The sequence below is a fragment of the Lynx rufus genome, unplaced genomic scaffold (genome assembly GCF_022079265.1).
Source record: "Lynx rufus isolate CCGP_SWC_20201006 ecotype Redwood Valley unplaced genomic scaffold, mLynRuf1.p SCAF_3, whole genome shotgun sequence".
NCBI classification, from domain to species: Eukaryota; Metazoa; Chordata; class Mammalia; order Carnivora; family Felidae; genus Lynx; species Lynx rufus.
The window spans coordinates 136,066,255-136,088,997 of NW_025814845.1; the positions used below are offsets into that span (position 1 = coordinate 136,066,255).

Sequence of the window (22,743 nt, forward strand, 5' to 3'; positions counted from 1 at the left end):
GCCAAGTTTGGGATCCATTTCCATACTTTAAAATTTGTATAAATTTACGCTCTTAGGAAAATTTCAGTAAATGATTGAAATCATACTTTTAATTTATTCACACCACAGATTTGGGTATTTGATATCTCAGAAATTCATCTCACTTTACTGATCCATGCCTAATAGGTGCAGGATGCTGCAAATCAGACACTGGGAATGTGGGTAAGGTTAACTGATGCCTGCATGTGGGAGGCTTTCACATACTCCTGCACACCTGTTCTCTGTTTCCTCTGCTTCTGCTTTGTTCCATGATGGCCAGTCCTTAGCACATATAGTTCTTTTTCTTCTGGTCTTCACCTGAGTAGCTCCCTCTCTGGCTGTGCTATTTTGCACAATTGTATGTATTCAATCTAACTATAGCATGCACAATTCAATGATAGCATGACCTCTTTAAAAGATAAGTAATGATATTCAAATCTCAGTAGTTTGAAAAGCCAAACCATTATTGTTTTAAATGTTTAAATTCTAAAAATATTTATAAAGAAAAAAATTTATTTAAATACAAAAAAATTTCCCCAAGCATCATTTCATTTTGATTGATAACACCTGCAAGGTTTTTAAGTCAAGCCTAAGGATCATAATAAAAGTGTATTGATTCATAAAAATATGTTTATTCAACTTAAGCCACATTTATTCTTATCTAATATGTTCCTAGTTAATAAAAGGATCACCAATTTTGTCCATCCAGCCACATATCCATCTATTCTTATGATTTAGAGGAAAATATATTCAAGTACGATTATGACTTTATTGGTGTTTATACATAGTGGTTATAATTTTCTTTTAACACATGAAATCATTTCTATATAGTACAGTTATGCATTTTAAGTGACTCCGGATCATTTTCACACATCTTATTGTTTTATAAATATTTCATAGTACTCATATTTTAAAATGATGCAATCTTTATCAGTTATTATGTATTATAATTCCAGAGAGCACTACAGTATGTTGGAATATTTCTGAACAGTAGCAAAAGTAGCAAAAACTAAATTCAAGTCGTATTTTTCATAGAATTTAATTCATAAATTTTCATAAAATTTAATTTTTTCATGATTTCTAATAATTTTAATATAAACTTAATATTTTTCAGAAAATAAAATTTAGTAGTTGTCAGCTCTTATTTATAATTATGTTTATACATAGATGAATATAAATTCTATGCCCAAAGGATAAAACTTTTAAAAAGTCTGATTTTATGCCAAAACAATTGATTCATATCCAAGCTTCCATGTAAGCATTAGCATAGGATTCACGTGAACTACATGTTGGTGACTATCAATTTTTTTGGTTGTTGAAACTTGTAAACATAATCATGTAATCATGTGGTGTCTAATTTTTAGTTGTGTCAGTTAACTATGTTTCATGATTATTATAAAGCTCCCAAAATGTTTAATGACTATGACTCTCCCTTCCTTCAGCTACTGCAAAATTCTGGTCCAGAATCAGGAATTTGAATGTGTTTGAATATGAAAAATACTCTAAGTCCAGAGTGCAAAGTTTCATGAAATCTTTCTGCCCTGACTCAAATGGAATCTTTCATTATGTCATTTACCATGTTCTGTATACAATGCAGTCAGTGGAATTTTGCTGAATTGTTGCACTGATGAAGTTTCTAAGATGTATTTTTGCTAAAACCCACATAATCCATCCAAATCACTTGTTCAAATCTCAAGTCTATTTTCTTACTTTTTAAAATATAAATAACACATTCAGTGTTGTTACAAAAACAGCTGCTTCTCAGGTTACAAGCTATTGAAGAAATACAGATTTCATTATGCAAAGTTTATTTTGTTCTTGAGTTTTTTTTTATTTTCAATGGAAATATAACTTTTCAGTGTTTATGAATAGTAATGCCAGCAAAATACCATATATATTAGCTAAAATAATAATTATAAAATGAGTAGTTTTTAATCACTCTCTTGCTATCAATTAAAATTTTATGTATACCTTTAGAGCCATCTATGAGTTCCTCACAAGAGATGTGTTTTCCTTTTTCTTTTTCTGGTTAGAGAAATATTTTAAACTAAGTTTTCTTTAGGTCTTAGCAGCAGAATTTATGATCTGAATATGTGATACAGATGTGTTTATTTTTAAATTGACTGCTATAATATTATACATATAAACACTTATTATGATTATACTGGGCACAGAATAATAAAAAATACCCAATAATGGAGATGTTGGTAGTTAAAGACACAGATTTTCATTTAGAGCATTCATTAGCTTTATTTATAAAGAAAATAATAATATATTTGTGTTTTTCACTATAATTATTAAGTTGTCATGACCAAACTTCTTTTTGTTGTTGTTTAGATGAGAGACAGTAACAAAGAGAGATAAACTCCATTTTCTGGGTTCACACATTTCAAAGATCAATCATGGCAATAGAGCTAAGTGTTGTACCATGGGAAAGTTACTCAGACTATGTGAGAATTTCTCTATCTCAAGCTTGGAGATAAGTATTATCCTTATACAGCTGTTATAAGAATTAGATTAAATGGAGAATGTAAAACATTTAGCAGTGACTGGTGCATGGTAAATTTTGAAAAAAAAATGGTACTGTCGCTATTTTTATGACTGACATTATCTCTTCTTTTAAAAATTAGTAGAAAAAAATTGTAAAATGGTATATAACCAGATTTTGATTTCTGTTCTCATGTTTTCATCAAATCTACACTGTGAGATATACTGCCACATTTCAGTTTTCTATGTTATCAAATTCTATGGATCCATGAGCCTGCTAAAACTCAACTGCATTTTCTAGTAGGAATTCTTGAAGTTGATCCTTTCAGGGGGTCTACAAATTCAAAACTATTTTCATAATGATACTTAGGTGTCATTTGCATTTTTCTCTTCCATTCTCACATATTTGATTCTTCCAAATATAGAGGGTAGTTTTCAAGGGGCTACATGACATGTGATGTAATGAGTGATATCACAACAATTCAATGCAGAAACAGAATATATGAATCCAGCATCTTCTATTAGGGGCTACATGACATGTGATGTAATGAGTGATATCACAATTCAATGCAGAAACAGAATATATGAATCCAGCATCTTCTATTGAGCCAGACATGAAAAGAATTTGCAAAGTGCAAAACAACGTGAATCTCTTCATTTTTCTAATGTAGCTTTAAAAATATAGCTTTAAAACTGTTTTACTTATGGGTACATATAAGGAGCTTATTATGGTTTATTTCAATAAATTAATAAACATCTTTTACTTTTCTCAGTTTTAATTTCTAGTATGGTAAATATAAGTGGATAGTAGTAACCCCATAAAATCAAGCTTTTGAGTTCTCAATAATATTGAAGAGAGCAAAGGGGTTCTGAGTCTGAAAAAAAGTTTAATAACCATTTAGGTTTCAATTACAATTCTTTCTTCATGAATGCGTTGTATTGCAGTATATTACAAAAGTTCCTGGCTTCAGTAAAAGCTTCACCAGTCTAGTCACAGTAAAGATTTGCAATATGTGCAGCCTGTTGTTTCTTTTTTCATCCCCTGGTGAAGACAGACACATGTACTTTGTCTTTTCCAGGTCGATTGTTAATCTAATGGAGTATAGAGGCTCTAGAAAGTGATCCATAATTTGTTTGTTCCTTGTGAGCTTTCTTTTTGCTTTGTTTTTCTTTCTATACAGAGAAAGGACGTAAGCAAGAATTACTTGCAGTCTTGTAAAAGGGAAGTATTTCCTAGAGGAATTTCTAGTCAATACTGCACCTTTAAATACATGAAATAGACTGAGAAAAAAGTGGATATAATGCACATTGCTGTCTTTTGAGGCTATCTGCTGAAGAATAACCATGTACCAAGATAATATAATTGTATCATTTCTTATATATAGCGTATATGTTACGTAATTTATATCAACAATAAAATGTGGCTAATCTGTAATTATTGGATGGATAACGATGGCAAAAGATAGCAATAAAAGCTATTTTGTGGTGATGTTTGTCGTTCTCTGTTTAAATTGCCATTGCTTTAACATTCAAATTATAGTCAAGAGCAAATTATAATCATATGATGCAGTGATTTGGTAACCAATCAAAAGATGATTCAATAAGTTTTAGTGTTATAAAGTCCTTCATTAGTTGATATTATTATTTTCACCTTATAAAGATGCTGAGATTATTTTTTTTGAAATATAGAAAAAATATCTTTTTTAGCTAAAGAAAAATATAAGCAAGAATAGATAGATAGTCTCATCTTGAATAACTTAGCAGGGAAAGGTTTTGGTTCATGAATGTTCCCGTTTTATATCTTTGTCTCTGGAGTTAAAAACTTTTTCACACCCAAAGCTCCTCCCCTCCTCCCCTGCACGCACATGCACTCTCTCTTTCTCTCTCAAAATAAATAAGTAATGAAAACTTACTTTCATTCTCACTAGAAAGTTTTTTGCAAGTGGTCATGCCAGGCTCTTTACTGGGCACTATTAATTCAGCAAGTGGGTACTATTTGACTGGTCAGAGCGACATTATGTAAAACCAGTCCTTTTGAGTCAGTATACCATTTCCTGAACTTCCAAAGATATGCTGAAAAAGCTGAATACAAATCTGCATGATTAATATCACATTTAATGATTAACATAGCAAAGGTTATAATAGAATATTTTTGTTATATAATTAATATTAGTTAGAATTATGTATATCTTTGTATATACACCCATGACTATGTATGTGTGTATATATATATATATACATTTAGCATACATAAATATGTATATGTATATACACATACATCTGCAAATGGATATCTCTTGTCAGATCACAATTGTGATGTGAAAACTTTTTAATGAAATAATTTAAAACACTCAAAAGGCCAGGTTGATGTTAGTATTTAAAGCAAGGGTAGAGAACTGGCTAATGAAAATATTGAGAGCTTGATCATGGTTTAATTGGCATCGTGTACTGACCGTTAGAAGGCATGGTCTCTACCTCTCCACAATGCTGTAACTTTCTAAGTTTCATGAATTTAGAAGTTTATGCTCTGAAAATCCTTTTTAATTTTAAATAACTTCTCAATATTACTGTGAGGCAGCAATCTGGTATTGAGAACCTTAGCATTTTTTTTTCTCTAAAAATATACGAGAAGCTTATGGAACTCCCAAAGTTGGTATATATTAGTCTATATTTTTCAAAATCCCTTACAATGCATAGTAGTTAGGCCAATGAAATAAGAATAATTTCAGGCTGAAGAAGTTAAAAACTGACCTGTTTGCCATATCTCTTTTTCCCCAGTTTGGTGACATTACAGATCACAAAGCTTTGCGATCAGATCATGGTGTAACATGTAAGCTTTTTGTAAGATTTCCCTGCAATTTTCTATTTGTATCTTGTGTTGGTAGGTGTTAATTATATTGATTTGTTTCAATCATTTCCATATTGTTGTTTGAGTAGATTCATAAATATTTACAAAGATTAGAAAGGACAATCTTTAATAACATAGAAATTATATTTTTGACTTTCAAATCATTAGATGTCATGTAAATCCACTATATCCCAAAGTAGCCTTTATTCAATATTGATCCTATAGATATTCATCAAAATAATTCCATGTTCTAACAAATTTAGGAAATGCTATCCTATATAACGAACCACCTTACATCTGTGTTAGGCGCTTGAAATTAGCATATTTAAAAGTTAAGATTAATTCATCAGTGAATAAAATGGCTTAATTTCCTTTAATTCAGCGCTTATACAAACCAAAACACATACTATTAAGTTAGACCATATAATATATTCCTAAATTGCTGTTTACAAACAAATATTAATATACAATTTATTAGATTACATTTTATTACAATATCATAAAAATGTTGTGGAATAAAACCAGTCGGTCTTTTAATGTGTATTTTCAAATCACATCATAAAGTCAGTTATCAACAAGAATGACTTAGACTTTAACTTACTAGATTGAAATTTTCTTTAGGGAAAATATTCCAGTCTCTATATTTCCAGTATTTTCAAAGTGCTTTACATTTAATAAGCACTTTAAAATATTTGTCATTAAATGAGGTGGATATTTCCTCTCTTAATAATGTCTTCCTGCACTCCTGCAAGCCAAAATGATGGCTAGAAAAGGAGTGGAAGAACCCATAGAAAGTAGAGGACGCTGTGCTTCAAGCTTAAATATCTGTGTAATTAGTAAGATAATACACATTAAATTCAGTAAAATCAATTCAGATTACAAAACCCTGGCTAAGCTAGATTCTGATGTTAATGTTTAAAAAAATAATTTTTCAGTTATAAAATTTTATAGTTTTAATACTTGCCTAGAAGTAAAATGACATTATGAGAGGTTTATCATTTTTAACTCTTTTCAATATTAATCTTAAAATGCCAGAAACTGGAATTCCTCAGCTGGTTTTCTCTTGGATAAATTTCTCTTGGCCACGACAATGACACAAGCATACAAATAAGGAGCATTACTACATGTGGAAATAAAAATGGCTCTCAGAGTTATGTAGTTCATATTTGTTATTTTCGATCCTTTAAAAATAAAAGTAGAAAAATTAATTTGGAAGCTTCAGTTGGCTATTACTTTAATTACTTTTTATGAAATAATTGTACATACTGTTAGTATTCAGTGATTTCTCAAGCTGGCCACCATTACTATTATTATATGCAATCATTTCTAATTGTAATGCCTTGCCAATAACTGCAGCATTGTAAAAAATAATTTACAGATGACTATGAATCTAAATCAGGCATATTGTTTTCTCAAATATACTATGTTAAATCTTGTTTATTCTAAGAAACAACAAAGGACTCTGATGATAATTGCACATGAAATAAAAGATTTTAAAACCTTTACCCAAAGACATTTACTTATACAGGTCTTCAAATTATCTGTGAAATAGACTAAATGGCTATTACTCCTCAAGATATATTCTCTGTCAAACAAAGTTATGAAAAGTAAGCAAATCACTGGTTGATGGAAAATAATTATTGAGAGTATACATTTAAAAAAACTAACAGAGGAAAATTTTAAATAGATAAAAATGGTTTCATATAATGAATCTCAGGGTCATTTAAATTAATCTGGAGGTCTCCTATAATTTTAAGGGTAGCCTGAAAAATATCATATTATTATTTCATATTCAAATCATAAAATAATCATGTTCACGATTGTTATCATAGTCAAATTATAAGAAAGCATTGTTTCACATACTTTGAGGGCATTCATATATCACAAATTTGCAAGGGGAGTGACAACTGTATTTCAAGCAATATGTTAGAAAATCTGGCTCAAAGAAGTAAAATAATACGTCCAGTTTTTACCAGCAATTAACCAGCAAAAATCAGGTCTGTGCTACCTGATCTCTGACTACTTAAGTGTTGTTCCTTGCATTTCGATAACATGAAGTCAATTTTAAATATTTCAGGAGATATATTATGTGATCTCAAGAGGGAAGAGAATATAAAGAAATGTTTAACAGACATGTTAACACTAGTTTCAACAATGATTACATTTGTATGTTCAGCTGTGAACTACCTAAGTGGAATAAAATGAGAAGGTATAGTTACACTAGAACCTCTTTAGAAAACCAGACTTTGAAGAAGCCCATACAAAAGATCTGAGAAGCAACAAATACCAACGGGGGGACATGGTGGTATGCCTCATCATTGAGAACAAAACTGAGATGCTTCAATTCTCAAATTACTTGAAGCTTGTGAGACACAGCCCTCGCAGGTGGCAATGACTCCAATTCATTTAGGAAGCCCATTATAATGAGGGAAGAAAAAGTTTGTATAGGATCAAGTGTGAGGCAATATTTTGGTCATTGCTTACCAGAACTCTAATGATGACTTACTACATTTTTCTCGTAAGAATTTAAGTCAAGCACATGAGTACCTGGCCAAATGCATTCTCCCTGGTTTTTATGAGTAAGAAAAATAATAACAATAATAAATGGAAGTGGAAACTGCTTATTCAGTATAGACTATGTTTAAGGAACTGGTAATAACCCTACTGGGTATTAACAACTAAACTTATATTTGAGATGAGAAAATTGGGACATTAAGGGGCCCTTGATTATATGGTAGTGGAATCTAGATTTGAATCTAGATCCTTCAAGTTTACCATCCATTTTCTTAAATAATTTATTACATTTCCTTGATAAGGTAATAGTTTTTATAATTTTTCTTTTTCTAATCGAAATCAGGGTTTATTATGGAAGTTAATGTTTAAGTTTGCCTTTATTTTTTGACATAATTTTAAACTCTTAAAAGCATTTCAATATATTATAGTGTACCTCCCTGGTTATACATCAATAATAAATCAAGCTGATGAGGAGTAATAAATATTTTAATGGTAACAGTTTCACAAAATAATATTGATTTATAGTCAAATGAAAATATTGAGTCAACATAAAAATGAATAAGGTAATTATTAAACATAGTCAACAAATCTACTAAAAATTAAACGAAATAATCACAATATAAAAATAATGGAATTTAGTACCTTCTTCTCTCCATAATATGTTAGCTACTGCAGCATGTTAAAAAGAAAAAGGAGAGAAAGAAAAATGAGTAAATAGAGGTTCAATTGCATACTAATATAAATAACTATTAAAGAGGTCACAATCTCTAAGATAGAACATGTACATAAAAGTGATGTTGAATTCAACAAACTACTTCGAATTAACAAAACAGTAAAATGCTGGTACTAGCTAATAATGCTCTTTTCATTTACTGAAATTGTCGATTCTTCTTTGTAATAAAGATGTTGCTAATAAACAAAAAACATTTTATGCATCACTGGAAAGAATGGGATAGTTAGGTTAATGTTATTGAAATACATCTTTAGAACAAATATTGGTAGTTAAAACTATTTACTAAAGACAGTATAGTTAAAAGTTGCTAACTGAAAAAAATGGATTTTAAAAATTCTCAATAATCACAATATGTAATATAACTACATAATATGCAATATTCCTGAGCAAGAAGAATTCTTGTAATTAAAGGATTTTGAACATGGCAGTAGCCTATTTTTAAGTAGCATTCTTTCACTTTTTAAACCAAACAGAATTAAATATAGTAAAACCTTGGTTTGCAAGCATAATTCGTTCCACAAACATGCTTGTAATTCAAAGCACTTTTATATCGAAACAAATTTCAAGACCCATTGACTCAGCTGCGATCATGTGACTTTCAGCATTGCATAATATTCATATTGCAAAACATTGCTCATTTATCAAGTTAAAATGTGTTAGAAATGTTTGCTCATCCTGGAGAACACTCACAGAACAAGTTACTGGTAATCCAAGGTTTTACTGTATTTCTAACTATATCTTAGTTCAGTGCACAATAATGGCTCAGATTAAATTGTTTTTGGAAAATAGTTTTATTAAGTATTATACTGAGATTAAATCAATAGAGTTAAAATATTGAGATAGAAATAATGAAATAAATACCAATTAGAAACATTCTCAGAGAAATGTCTGCCTCCATTACCAATTCAATGTTGCCCAAATTCTATGCTTTCTAAGCAAAATAAGATGTCAAAAGAAAGTGTGACTGATGTAAAATCTCATGCACAATTAAATATTCCCTGACTATTTTAGCCATATTGAAGCACTTTTTTTTTTTTAACGGAAGTCCTTTATGAATGCAGCAGAGCCAACACGGTAGTCCAGCACTCTTAGACAGATGCTGATGGCCCAAGTCATCCAGTTTTCAAAACCTGCTGTATTTTTTAAAAATAAATTTGTGTAAAGTAAGCATTTTTTTGTAATTCTTGGCATTTTTAATTCTTTATGATTATTTATCCAAATCTGAATGCATGCTATATGCTTCCCTTCAGGAAATTTTGTGGTGCTATTCTTGTTGTCTACAGTGTTCTTGAAATGAATATGAAAATGATAGATCCTATTTGTGAGGAGAGGACACAGACCTCAGTTACCAGCAGTTAACCTCGGTCTGGAAGTAGATGATCCTGCTCCGGAAGTACCATCAGAATATCAGTGGTAGTCTCAGTGTCTATATATGTCATTCACCTCACTTCCTCTCATTACATAGGCATTCTATCATCTCACATCATCGCAAGAAGAAGGATGGTGAGTGTGGTGCAAACAGATATGTTAAGAGAGAGACAGATAGGGAGAAACCACATTTCCACAACTTTTGTTACAGTACATTATAAAAATTATTTTGTTATTATTGTTGCTAACCTTTTGGTGTGCCTGATTTCTAAATTAAATTTTATCATAGGTATGTATAGATAAGAAAACACAGTGCACCTAGGGTACAGTGCTATTAGTGGTTTCAGGCATCTGCTGGAGGTCTTGGAACATATCCCCTCCATAAGAGAGAATTAACTACTGTATTCAGAGAAATTTAAGTAACTGAGTCTATTTGAAGCACAAAAGAAGATGAGGCCGGAGAATTTTTCCATGAGTAGATGAACAAAGTCTTTTGTACACCATGCAGCAGATATTAAATTTTCTTCTGTAGGCTCAGGAAAGGCTGAGCCATGATTAGACTTATCTTTGTATGGGTGGAGTTTTTTTTTTTTGTTTATTAAAAAAAAGGGGGTGACTAGACACATTTCCTCATATCTCCATTCATTCTCTCAGTGAGGACTGACTGAGTGCCTAGCATGTGTCAGACATTGTGTTCAATGATATAGGACACAAATTAGAACAGGCCTAGTCTCTCTGTTAATAGAGCTCATGTTCTAATTGAGAAAAAATTTTTAAATTACAGATTTAATGTGTTATAAAAGAGAAGAACATTGCTGTGAATGCTTTCAACAGGTGGATTAAGCATAGTGAAATACTGAAGGTGTAGTATACAAGATAAATAAAAGTGAACCGAGTGAGGATTTAAGGGTAGGTTTTCCAGATACTGGAAAAAGCCTGCACAAATTCTAGTGGTATACCAAAGTACTGCTATTTTAAAGGGCTAAGGACAGATATATATATATATTTTAATTTTTTTCAACGTTTATTTATTTTTTGGGGGGACAGAGAGAGACAGAGCATGAACGGGGGAGGGGCAGAGAGAGAGGGAGACACAGAATCGGAAACAGGCTCCAGGCTCTGAGCCATCAGCCCAGAGCCTGACGCGGGGCTCGAACTCACGGACTGCGAGATCGTGACCTGGCTGAAGTCGGACGCTTAACCGACTGTGCCACCCAGGCACCCCAGGACAGATATTTTTTAAAATAGGAAATCATTTGTGAGAAAGTACCAAAAATACATGGTTTGTGATATTAACATCAAACAAGGCAAAATTCAAGGCACTGCATGCTGAACCTAAAATTATATAAAAAACATACAATTAAAATATAAAGCAAAAGCTATTAGGATTGGATACAAAATTGATAAATCCACAATTATATTCTATTTCTATAACTCTTCACTTGCAGTGTTTGAAAAATTAAGAGAAAAAAGACAAAGTTTCAATAATATAATTATTAAAACTGAATTAGTATTTTTATAATAACTATCATACTATACAAACTGAATGTTCTATTATACAAACAAAAGTATTTTTTTCAGGCTTTCTGGAAAATATTTTCAAGAGTGTTCACAAACTAAACTAGAAAATAAAAAGTCTCTGTTTTGTAGATATATTCCAGTCAGCATAAATAATTTAGATATTTTCAGACAATAATAAAGAAAATATGATCATCTATGAGAGGTGTTTAAATATATTTTATTTTATTTTATTTCAGAGAAAGAGAGAGAGAGAGAGCACATGAGTGGGGGAGAGGAGCAGAGAGGCAAAGGGAGATAGAGAATCTTAAGCAGAATCCATGCTCATCACAGAGCCCAACACAGGGATTGATCCCACGACCCTGGGATCATGACCTGAGCTGAAATCAAGAGTTGGATGCTCAACCGACTGGGCCACCCAGGTGCCCTGAAAATCTATGAGAGGTGTTTAAACACACAAAATTCTTCAATAAATTATTACTTTTTTAAAAATCCAATATAATTACAATTCATATAAGACAACAAAGATGAGTATTCGATATATGGACCCAAAGAGTTTTGGCCAAAACGTAATACATAGGCTTAATTGATTCATTATTGAGCCAAACAGAGAGGGGGAAGAGAGAGAGAGAGAAAGCAGAATTGGAAGGAGAAGCAGGAGGAAGAAAAAAGGAAGAGAAATATGGAGACAAGGAAGAAAGTAGGAATGACTATAGTTATGATTTTAAAATATGGTAGAATTTTTTTGTAGTTTCAAGTTTTTAATTAAATTCTAGTAGTTAATATAATAGTGTAATATTAGTTTCAGGAGCGCAATTTGGTGATTCATCACTTTAATGTAGAATTTCTTGATAATAAATTTGATAATCTGGATTTCACTTAAAAAAAAATCCAAGGAGGGGCGCCTGGGTGGCTCAGTCGGTTGGGCGTCTGACTTCGGCTCAGGTCATGATCTCGTGGTCCGTGAGTTTGAGCCCCGCATCGGGCTCTGGGCTGACAGCTCAGAGCCTGGAGCCTGTTTCGGATTCTGTGTCTCCCTCTCTCTCTGACCCTCCCCTGCTCATGCTCTGTCTCTCTTTGTCTCAAAAATAAATAAAACGCTAATAAAAATTAAAAAAAAAAATCCAAGTAAATATAAATATCCAAACTGAAAATGAAGAAAAATATGGAATAAAAATAACCGTGGTACTAACATGAAACATTTTTTTAAAGTTTTTATTTACTTATTTTGAGAGAGACAGAGACAGCGAAAGTGGGAGAGATCAGAGAGAGGGAGAGAGAGAATCCCAAGCAGGCTCCACACTGCCAGTGCAGGTCTCAAACCCATGAAGCTATGATATTATGACCTGAGGCAAAACCAAGAGTCAGACGCTTAACAGACTGAGCCACCCAGGCACCCAAAATTGCAATATTTTTAAATGTTTGTTTATTTTGTGAAAGAGAGAGAGAGTGGGGGAGGGGCAGAGAGAGGAAGAGAGAATCCGAAGCAGGCTCTGCACTGTCAGCGCACCCCAGGCGACTACGTGAACAGTGAGATCATGACCTGAGCTGAAACTAAGAGTTGGACACTCAACCAACTGAGCTACTCAGGGGTCCCTTAAATGTTTTTAGAGTATCAACCAAGATGGAAACATTTCATTTACTTTATAAAGTCAGCAAAAGAGATGCCAATAACTGATAATGGTAACAAAGCAAAGGGAATTATATGACAATTTCACTAATGACAAAAAATTATTTATAAAATGCAATCAAAACTAATCAGGATATTAAAAATTTGATCATAAGTGAGCCTGGGTGGCTCAGTCAGTTCAGCATCTGACTTCAGCTCAGGTTCATGATCTCGTGGCTCATGAGTTCAAGCCCTGCATTGAGCTCTGTGCTGACAGCTCAGAGCCTGGAACCTGCTTTGGTTTCTGTGTCTCCCTCTCTCTCTGCCCCTGCCCCGCTCACAATCTCTCTTTCTCAAAAATAAACATTAAAAATTTTAAAAAACAAATAAAAATAAATTAAAGCTTGATCATAGACAGGAATCCTCTTGGAATGAAAGACTATATTGGTAGGTATTTATTTAAGAAATTAATTAATTTAATGTAATATATTAGTAATATAAAGTGAGAATAATTAATGCAATATAACTAAATAAATATAATCTGATAGAGTGTGCCACCTATTACCAAGTATAGTCTAAACACTCTTAGTGACTGAGCAAACTATATATAGGGGGTATTACACTAAGTGAAATAAGTCAGACAAAGAAAAACAAATACCACATGATTTCACTGACATGTAGAATCTAAAACATAAACAAACAAAAACAAACAGATACATAACTACAGATAAGAAGATAAAGATGATTAAGAAGTGAAACTTCCACTTATAAAATAAGTAAGTCACAGAGATGAAAAGTACAGAATAAGGAATATAGTCAATAATATTGCAAAAATGTTTTATGGTGACCACACTAATCGTGATGAATGAGCATTGATGTATAGAGTGTCAAATCAATATGTTATATACCTGAAACTAATATAATATTGTACATTAATTATACTTCAATAAAATAAAAATAAAGGAGAATGTAAATACAATAGAATTAACTAAATTGCTATTATCTATACTTAATAAAAAAGAAAATTAGAGACATATTTTATATTAATAAAAATTTAACAAAATATCAGGATAACAAGTTGAGAGTCTAAATAGTGATTTGTAATTTTCGTTAGAAATTAGTTTTTTTGGGGGCGCCTGGGTGGCGCAGTCGGTTAAGCGCCCGACTTCAGCCAGGTCACAATCTCGCGGTCCGTGAGTTCGAGCCCCGCGTCAGGCACTGGGCTGATGGCTCAGAGCCTGGAGCCTGTTTCCGATTCTGTGTCTCCCTCTCTCTCTGCCCCTCCCCCGTTCATGCTCTGTCTCTCTCTGTCCCAAAAATAAATAAACGTTGAAAAAAAAAATTAAAAAAAAAAAAAAGAAATTAGTTTTTTTGTGAATTCATTAGACAATTCATTAAGTCAAGAAACAAATATAAATTACATTAGTAGTGCAAATTAGAGAATTAAATAATCAAAATTTGAAGATAAAATTAATCCCAAAAGATTGAATTCAAAGTACACATAAAGTTAGTAAGATGATTCAATTTGGTGACAAGACACAAGATAAATAACCCAAAACCTATGTTATGGAAGAATTAGAAAACACAAAAGAGAGGTGCCTGGGTGGCTCAGTAGGTTAAGCATCTGACTCTCCATTTTGGCTCAGGTCATAATCTCACGGTTCATGAGTTTGAGCCCTGCATCTGGCTCTGCACTGATGAGTGGAACCTGCTTACGATTTTCTCTCTCTTCCTTTCTCTGCCTCTCCCCCACTCTCTCTCTCAAAATAAATAAACTTTAAAAAAAGAAAATGCAAAAGTGATCTTTTTACAATAGCCCAAAGCATAACATATCAATGGATCACTAAATTCTACACCTGAAATTAATATTACACTGTATATTAGTTAACTGGAATTTAAATAAAAACTCAATGACTTATTAAAATATTAAAAGTATAGCAAATCAAGTGTAACCTTCACTAAAGATATGCTAGATGTAAAGCTATATTATTCTTAATTCAAGAGAATGAATGTTTATAGATAGAATTTATTCTGCAATTACTTAATTTAAAATTTGCATATATTGGTATTGTGTATTTAGAACATATTCCATGTTATTGTATCAAGTTGGAATGCACATTAAATAAAAAAAAATACTTTAAACTCAATTACAGGGATATATTAACCAAGTCTCTTTTCCCTAGATGTCTTTTCATTATTTTTCTGATCTTTATATAAATGTGCATGAAATGGGGGTGTTTCTGATACTATCTGTAAATATGCAACATATAAAAATAATTTTAAATCCTCTATATTAATTTATCATATGTCTACCCTAGACTTCAAATATATACGGTTTTAATCATTATACACTATTCCTTCATATGGATTTCTTCCTTTAAAAAACACTATTGCTCATTATTCAATAATCCTAACTTAGTACATAGACCAGAAGCTAATTTAAGTTATAAGGTTCAGTAAGTATCATTGACTTAGTCAAAAAGATGCATGTATGTATACATTGATACGCATATGTGTGTGTGTATGTGTGCATGGATGTGTTTTCACTGTGATGACCATCCTTCTATGTAGTTACTCCATCAGTATGCATTCCTACAAGAGGTATGGGGATATTTAAAGCCATTGACGCATGCTGTCAGGTTAATTGCCAGATGGTTGTTATCAGCACCAAATGCAGTCTATGCAAGTATTCACCCCTCCACACTCAAGGAAGACTAAGACTGTATGTATGTGTATGTGTACATATGCACAAGCTTACCAAATATGAATATATGTTATATGATACATGTGTATATATAACATATGTATGTTATATGTAATATATAATACTTTGATTATAAGCTATATTGAGTATGTTTGCAAATATTTAAGAAAATTTTTTTCTATTTATGCCTTTAACCTATTATTTCTATTGGGATGTTACTTTTCTATGTTTTATATTTTAACAGCTGCATGCATATTGGAATGGCTTTGTTTTGCCATATTAATTTCTGTTTCACAAATAAAAACAGCTACCTATAGTAAATGCAGGCTTGATCATGCCATTTATTTGCTTAAAAACATAATGCATATTCGTGTGTGTGTGAGTGTGTGTGTGTGTGTGTGTGTGTGTGTGTGTGTGCATGTGTGTGTACTCAAAGTCCTCAGCATAGCACATAAGGTCATTCATGACATGCTTGTATCATGTTAAACTCACATTCCAAGCATCAAGTCATTTTAAATTCCTTCATTTTTACCCATATGTTAAATATGACAGTAATACCCTTACCAGAATTCTTCACTTAATTTGCCCCTAGTTCTCTTTTAAACCATCTTTTTTTTCCCCTGTAGAACCAACAGTCTGGGCTTAATTTTTTGTTCCTGTATTTATAGAATCCTATAAAACATCTAATGCATCCCTCAATATAGCATAAGTAAATTTCTGTTCTGAAATATTTTATTTATAATTGAACAAAAAACCCTCAAAGTTACAGACACCAAGTAATTAAACACTTATTCATAACTTAAATGAAATGCAAAACTCTTTCTGAAGAAGCATATGTCTTAAAATGAAAATGTGGTTCAATGGAAGAGATGCTTGAACACTAGTAACAGAATCTTTTATTAATGCCTTTTTTTAATTTTCTTAAGTTTATTTATTTTGAGAGAGAAAGCACAAGTGGAGGAGGGACAGAGAGAGGGGAGAGAATGAGAATCCCAAGCAAGCTCTGCACCGTCAGCACCGTGCCTGACACTGGGCTCTAATCCAAAAACCGTGAGATCATAACCTGAGCTTATTTGGATGCTTAACTTATTTGGAGCTTATTTGGATGCTTACTTGGATGCTTAACTGACTGAGCCACCCAGGTGCCCCAATGCCTTTTTTATTTTTTTTTTAATTTTTTTCAACGTTTTTTATTTATTTTTGAGACAGAGAGAGACAGAGCATGAACGGGGGAGGGGCAAAGAGAGAGGGAGACACAGAATCGGAAACAGGCTCCAGGCTCCGAGCCATCAGCCCAGAGCCTGACGCGGGGCTCGAACTCCCGGACCGCGAGATCGTGACCTGGGTGAAGTCGGACCTTAACCGACTGCGCCACCCACGCGCCCCATCCCAATGCCTTTTTTAAATAAATTGCCTCATTTTATATTAGCGACTTGCAATTATATTCAAAGTGATGGATCTCATATTAAATATGCTACCTGTTTGTGGAAATATGTGTGGGAGATTTGAATATTATATAAGTAATAGTAACAAGGTGATTACATAGCAGCATATCATAGTACTAAACAGCTAATTTTACTTGGCTACTCATGTAAACTGGTTGGCTTTTCATTAGATAAGTTTTTGTTCGTCTTTGTCTTTGAAAGTGTAAGGTTTTTATCAGTGGAAAACATATTTTTATAAACTGCATTTACGGAAAGATAGTATTTTAGTTAGAGGTCTTATTGACTGCTTCTCCTTTTGCATTTAAGAAATTGACTTAACTTCAGAAGGCAAATGAAAAAGGGTAACGTTAAAAGAAAATGTAGATAAAAATTTAATGTATCTAAAAATGTATAGTTAGTATTATGGTAAGCTGGAATTTCTTTGAAAGTGCATATGGAGAATGAAATGAGACATTTAAAATATACTATTTTTAGGAAGGAAAGCTATGTAAGATATGTCAAGTACATTGCCTGTCATGTGCCAAATTCAAAGCCACTTTTAAGTAAAACTGTCACTTGCTGGGCACTGATTGAAGATGATTCTCCCCACTGACTACACAGCTTCCCAACCTAGTGTCTCACATTAACTAAGTAGGCTATATAGTGTCCAGCTTACATTGGGGAATATGACTCAGAAACTGGCCAGGAATCTATGGTCTTAATTTATATAAGCTGATGAAATGAGATGATCAGATTCTTTTCAGGACTAATTTGAATCAAGAAATCATGTTAAAAAACGAAGAACACAGAGAACCAGAATTATAAGAATGCAGAGCAAAAGGCACCATTATGTAGATTCAGAGCCCCTGATAATTTGTGAGACTGAAGAGAACTCAGAGTATGAAAGGGACTCTCCCATGGGAGAGGAAGAGAGTCAGCAGGTGTCTTAGGATATCAGTTTCTGGATTCTGAATGTGGATACATCCCTCATTGCTTCACATTGCCAGTTTAACAATCATATCACTTTAAAAATAACCTATACTTAACCAAATAGAACTTACTCTGGCAACCAAGTAGTCTGATTGAAACCAAGGCAATGTAAGAACTGTTCCCCTGTCAAAAGATTAAAGCCATGACACAAAACAAATAAAAATTATATCCATATTTCTAGGGCACATGGCTGGCTCAGTCAGAAGAGCCTGTGACTCTTGATCTCGAGGTCCTGAGTTCGAGCCCCAAGTTGGATGTAGAGATTACTTAGATAAATAAATAAATACACTTAACAACAACAACAAAAAAACTATATCCATCTTTCCTTCCAATGCCAAGTAAGCTTATATCTGTAGTAGTTATCACATGATGTGTTAAAAAATTATCTGACTTAGTGGCTTAAAACAACAACAACAACAACAACAACACATTTATGGTATCTGTGGTGGAGACTTGTCTAAGAGAGTTCTGATTTGGGATATCTCATGAGGATCCAGTCATCTGAAAGCTTGACTTAGATTGGAAGATCCACTTCTGGGTGGCTCACTTACATGGCTGGCAATTTTGTGCTAGCTGTTGGCAGAAAGCCCCAGTTCACTACTTATGCGACTCTCCCCAAGGCTGCTTACATGTCCTCACATACTGACAGTTGGCTTCCTCCAACTGAGTGAGTGATCCAAGAGAGCAAGGCAGAAGCCCAAATGCCCTTTTTGAACTGGCTCCAGAAATTATATACCTCCACCTCCACCCTACTCTATATGTGATAGAGAACTGATCTATTTCAATGGAAAATTATATAAGGGTGTGTGTAACAGCAGAGGAGGATCATTAGGACCATCTCAGATACCACACAATGTTAGTGTAACAGGCTGCTTACTAACAAACATAACTTCAAGAAAAATTTTCTAGCTAACATCCTCCCATCCAGACTGCCAACACCTGAGCTTCTCTTAATAGAAATTCTAAGCCCACCATTGTCAGGAAGTGACTTGATTTTGATAATTCTTCACACAAATGATTGATTGTCATCTTTACATGATAAACAAGCAACAATGATATTATTAAACAATTGTGGTGATTAGCTATGGGTATGTATGGGAAAATCTTTGCCTTCTAACTTACTTATATACCCTGCCATTTCAAGTATATGGCAAGCAAAATTACTTCCTCTTTTGCCTTAACTTTCTCACCAGAAAATATACCAAATGGTTAATTAGATAATTACAAAATAAAATAAAGTGATTATAATATTTGTTAAATATCACATGTCACATAACGAATTGTTCAATAGATCTTGATTATATAGTTGTATATATACAATAAAAATATTTATATATATCCCATATCTCCTAGGTAAAACTTGAGATAATCATACCTATAGAAATTAAATTAATAGAAATGTTGCCAAAACAAAACCTTGCATAAAAGTATATCCTAGCTTATCATTAGGACTATCAGAGAGTCTCTCTTATTATCATCTGAGAAAACAAATTAATTAGAGAAATAGACTATTTGGATATTAATTAGCATTATGCATAGGAAACAATGAAAGATGGTAGGCTTTAAAGCTATTACAATGCAGTATAATTTTTATAAGAGTATTATTTCTATAACTTTTATCACTTCTCTCATATATTGAACTTTTCACTATTTGATATTTAAATATCTATTTAGTATATTTATATTCATATGTTAACATACAAATATAATTATATTTAAATATAGAGTAAGTAAAATAAGAGATATGGAATCTTTGAAGGAAATTGACTACTTTAAAAACATTATTTATTAATAAAATAAAGATTTTAGGTAAATATTTCATGAGATTAATTAAAATTATAATTACAACCCTCAAATACATTAAATATCTTGACATTTATGAATTCTGGGTAAATGCTTAGTTTATAATTCAGTTAAAATTGCTCATCTTTAAAGAGATTATAAACAGATTAGTAGCAGTGCAATAAAGGCATCAGACACCCAAATGAATAACCACTGTAGTAGGCCATAAGTTTAGCACCTGAAATTTCCAGTAGTCACAAAATAAAAAGGAAAACAAAATATTGGACTTTACACTATCTGAGAAAGTGTTCAGGTAGAAAATGACATAATGTCTCATAAAACAACAGAGGGTAAATTAACATAAATTAACAGGGGGTTACTTCTTCTCAGAACAGATTTCTAGGGGTACCTGGATGGCTCAAGTGGTTGAGTTCAAGTCTGACTCTTGGTTTCTGCTCAGATCATGATCTCACTGTTCATGGGTTCCAGCGCTGCATCGGGCTCTGAGCTTACAGTGCAGAGCCTGCTTGGGATTCTCTGTCTCCCTCTCTCTCTGCCCCTCCCCCAATAAAGAAAAAAAGAACAGACTTCTATAGAAATTGAGTGAAACAAGAAAAATTACATATGATAAAGATTTTAGGAAAATTCCATGAGCTAAAATTTTAAATTGTTTACAACAGTGATTGGCACATACTCAGACACACACGTGTATGCACACACACCACAGATATGTTTATATGCATATGTACATATATATTTTTCTCTAAACATATCTTTAAAGATAGCAACTTTATATTGTGTCTCAAATGTAAAGCAACTTGCAGTAATAATTAGCATATATATATTGCTTTTTAATAAGGAGAAATAATATGATGTTTGTGTGTACACAGTGTTGAGAAACACATTATTTAACATACCCCTTCTGTGCTGTCAGTTCAGAGCCTGGAGTCTGCTTCATATTCTGTGTCTCCTTCTTTCTCTGCCCCTCCCCCACTCACGCTCTGTCTCTCTCTATCAAAAAATGAATGAACGTTAAAAAAAAAAGACATTCTTTGTCAAAGACCAAATAGTAAACACCTTAGCAGGCTAATGCCAAGTTCTGAAATAAACTCAAATTTGTCTCTTACAATACCTTCAAGTATTTGAAGTGTTTTTGTAAATTCTTTTAATGTTTATTTATTTTTGAGAGAGAGAGAGGGAGACACAGAATCCCAAGCAGGCTCCAGGCTTTGAGCTGTCAGCACAGAGCCTGATGGGAGGCTTGAACCTGACGACCATGAGATCATGACCTGAGCCAAAGTTGGAGGTTTAACCGACTGAGCCACCCAGACACCCGTGAAATGTTGATTAAAGTGAATTTCATATTGTTTGGATTTTCTTATAGACACAATCGGCAGCAGGCTTAGCACTCTGTTACAAAATTAAAATGTGATATTTTCAATCTGTTACATTCCCATTCTATAACAATAAGGTCACATGTAGTGGGACCGAAGGGATGACTAACTCTAGAACTGAATTCATTTTCCCCAAAGTATTTTAAATATATCTTAGCTTTTGTACAATTTCATAATAGAGAACCCAGATATCAGCATTATGAAGTAGGAATTTTGATGTAAAATATTAATTGGGAAATTAGACACTAACAATAACTTTTATAAAATAATTTCAGCTTAATCTTGGAAATGTGTGTGATATTAAGTTAAAAAGTATCTTGGGACACCTGAGTGGCTCAGTGGGTTAAGCATAGGACTCTTGGTTTGGCTCAAGTGATGATCTCATGGTTTGTTAGTTCTAGCCCCACATTGGGTGGCTCGCTGCTGGTGTGAGCCTGCTTGAGATTCTTTCTCTCTCCCTTCCTGTACTCATCGCCCTCCCAAAAATAAACAGATAAGCTTAAAAAAAAAAAAAGTATCCTGATGACTCCAAGAAGATAAGTTAACTGTGCATTGCATGTACACTTGGTTAATTGAGTCATCCTGTTGAATAGGATTGTTTTGTACTTGCCAACTCAAACTATAGCCTGAGGTTTCTCTTACCATTTGTTCTCCTGGGATATTTCTCTTTCTCTGACTTAATTATGAATGTAGTACTTGCTCAAAAAACATTAGCCTCTTTGTTTGGCTTGCATTAATGGAAAGGGAATGGCAGCTTCTGCCTAAAATTACATCATAAACTCTAGATTTTGTTCTCAGCTCTTCATGGTATTGCCACTGACTAGTCTATGTTTTCCTAAAATTCTCCATAGATACCCTTCTAATCATTGGAATTTGGAATTTACTTACCTGTTTTTGAAACATCATTTAGATGAACTAAGTGAAATATGGTGTTTTAAATATGACAAACTAAGAATCAGTTCAATAGTTTATTTAAAGAGGAAAATATAATGAAACCAGAAAAATGTCTCTAGTCATCCAGTTTTTTTTTTCTAGATTAACTAACATGCTTCTTACATTGTTCCATTAAAACCCCTGATCATAATCTCACTTGATTTTAAATCTCTAACCTTCCAAGAACCTAATAACTTCTCTCTCTCTTTTTTTAAATCTTTTTAAAGTTTATTTTTGAAAGAGAGATAGAGCTCAAGCCAGGGGAGGGGCCGAGAGACAGGGAGACACAGAATCCAAAGCAGGCTCCAGGCTCTGAGCTGTCAGCACTGAGCCCAACTCAGGGCTCGAACTCATGAACTCGTAAACTGCAAAATCTTAACCTGAACTGAAGTCAGTCACATAACCCACTGAGCCACCCAGG

The 22,743-nt window shown here is 32.8% G+C and overlaps 1 protein-coding gene across 3 annotated transcripts in view; it reads right to left on the reverse strand.

Annotated features, from left to right (window-relative positions):
* The window catches only part of FSTL5 (follistatin like 5), a 730,171-nt gene that overhangs the window by 104,500 nt on the left and 602,928 nt on the right, over positions 1-22,743 (reverse strand). For 2 of the 3 annotated variants that reach the window (XM_047091954.1, XM_047091953.1), the window contains exon 10: positions 8,510-8,536. The exons of the other annotated variant lie outside the window; for it this stretch is intronic. In XM_047091954.1, coding sequence (XP_046947910.1) covers positions 8,510-8,536 — 27 coding nt within the window. The remainder of the gene's footprint in view (positions 1-8,509; positions 8,537-22,743) is intronic. 3 annotated transcript variants of the gene reach the window in all.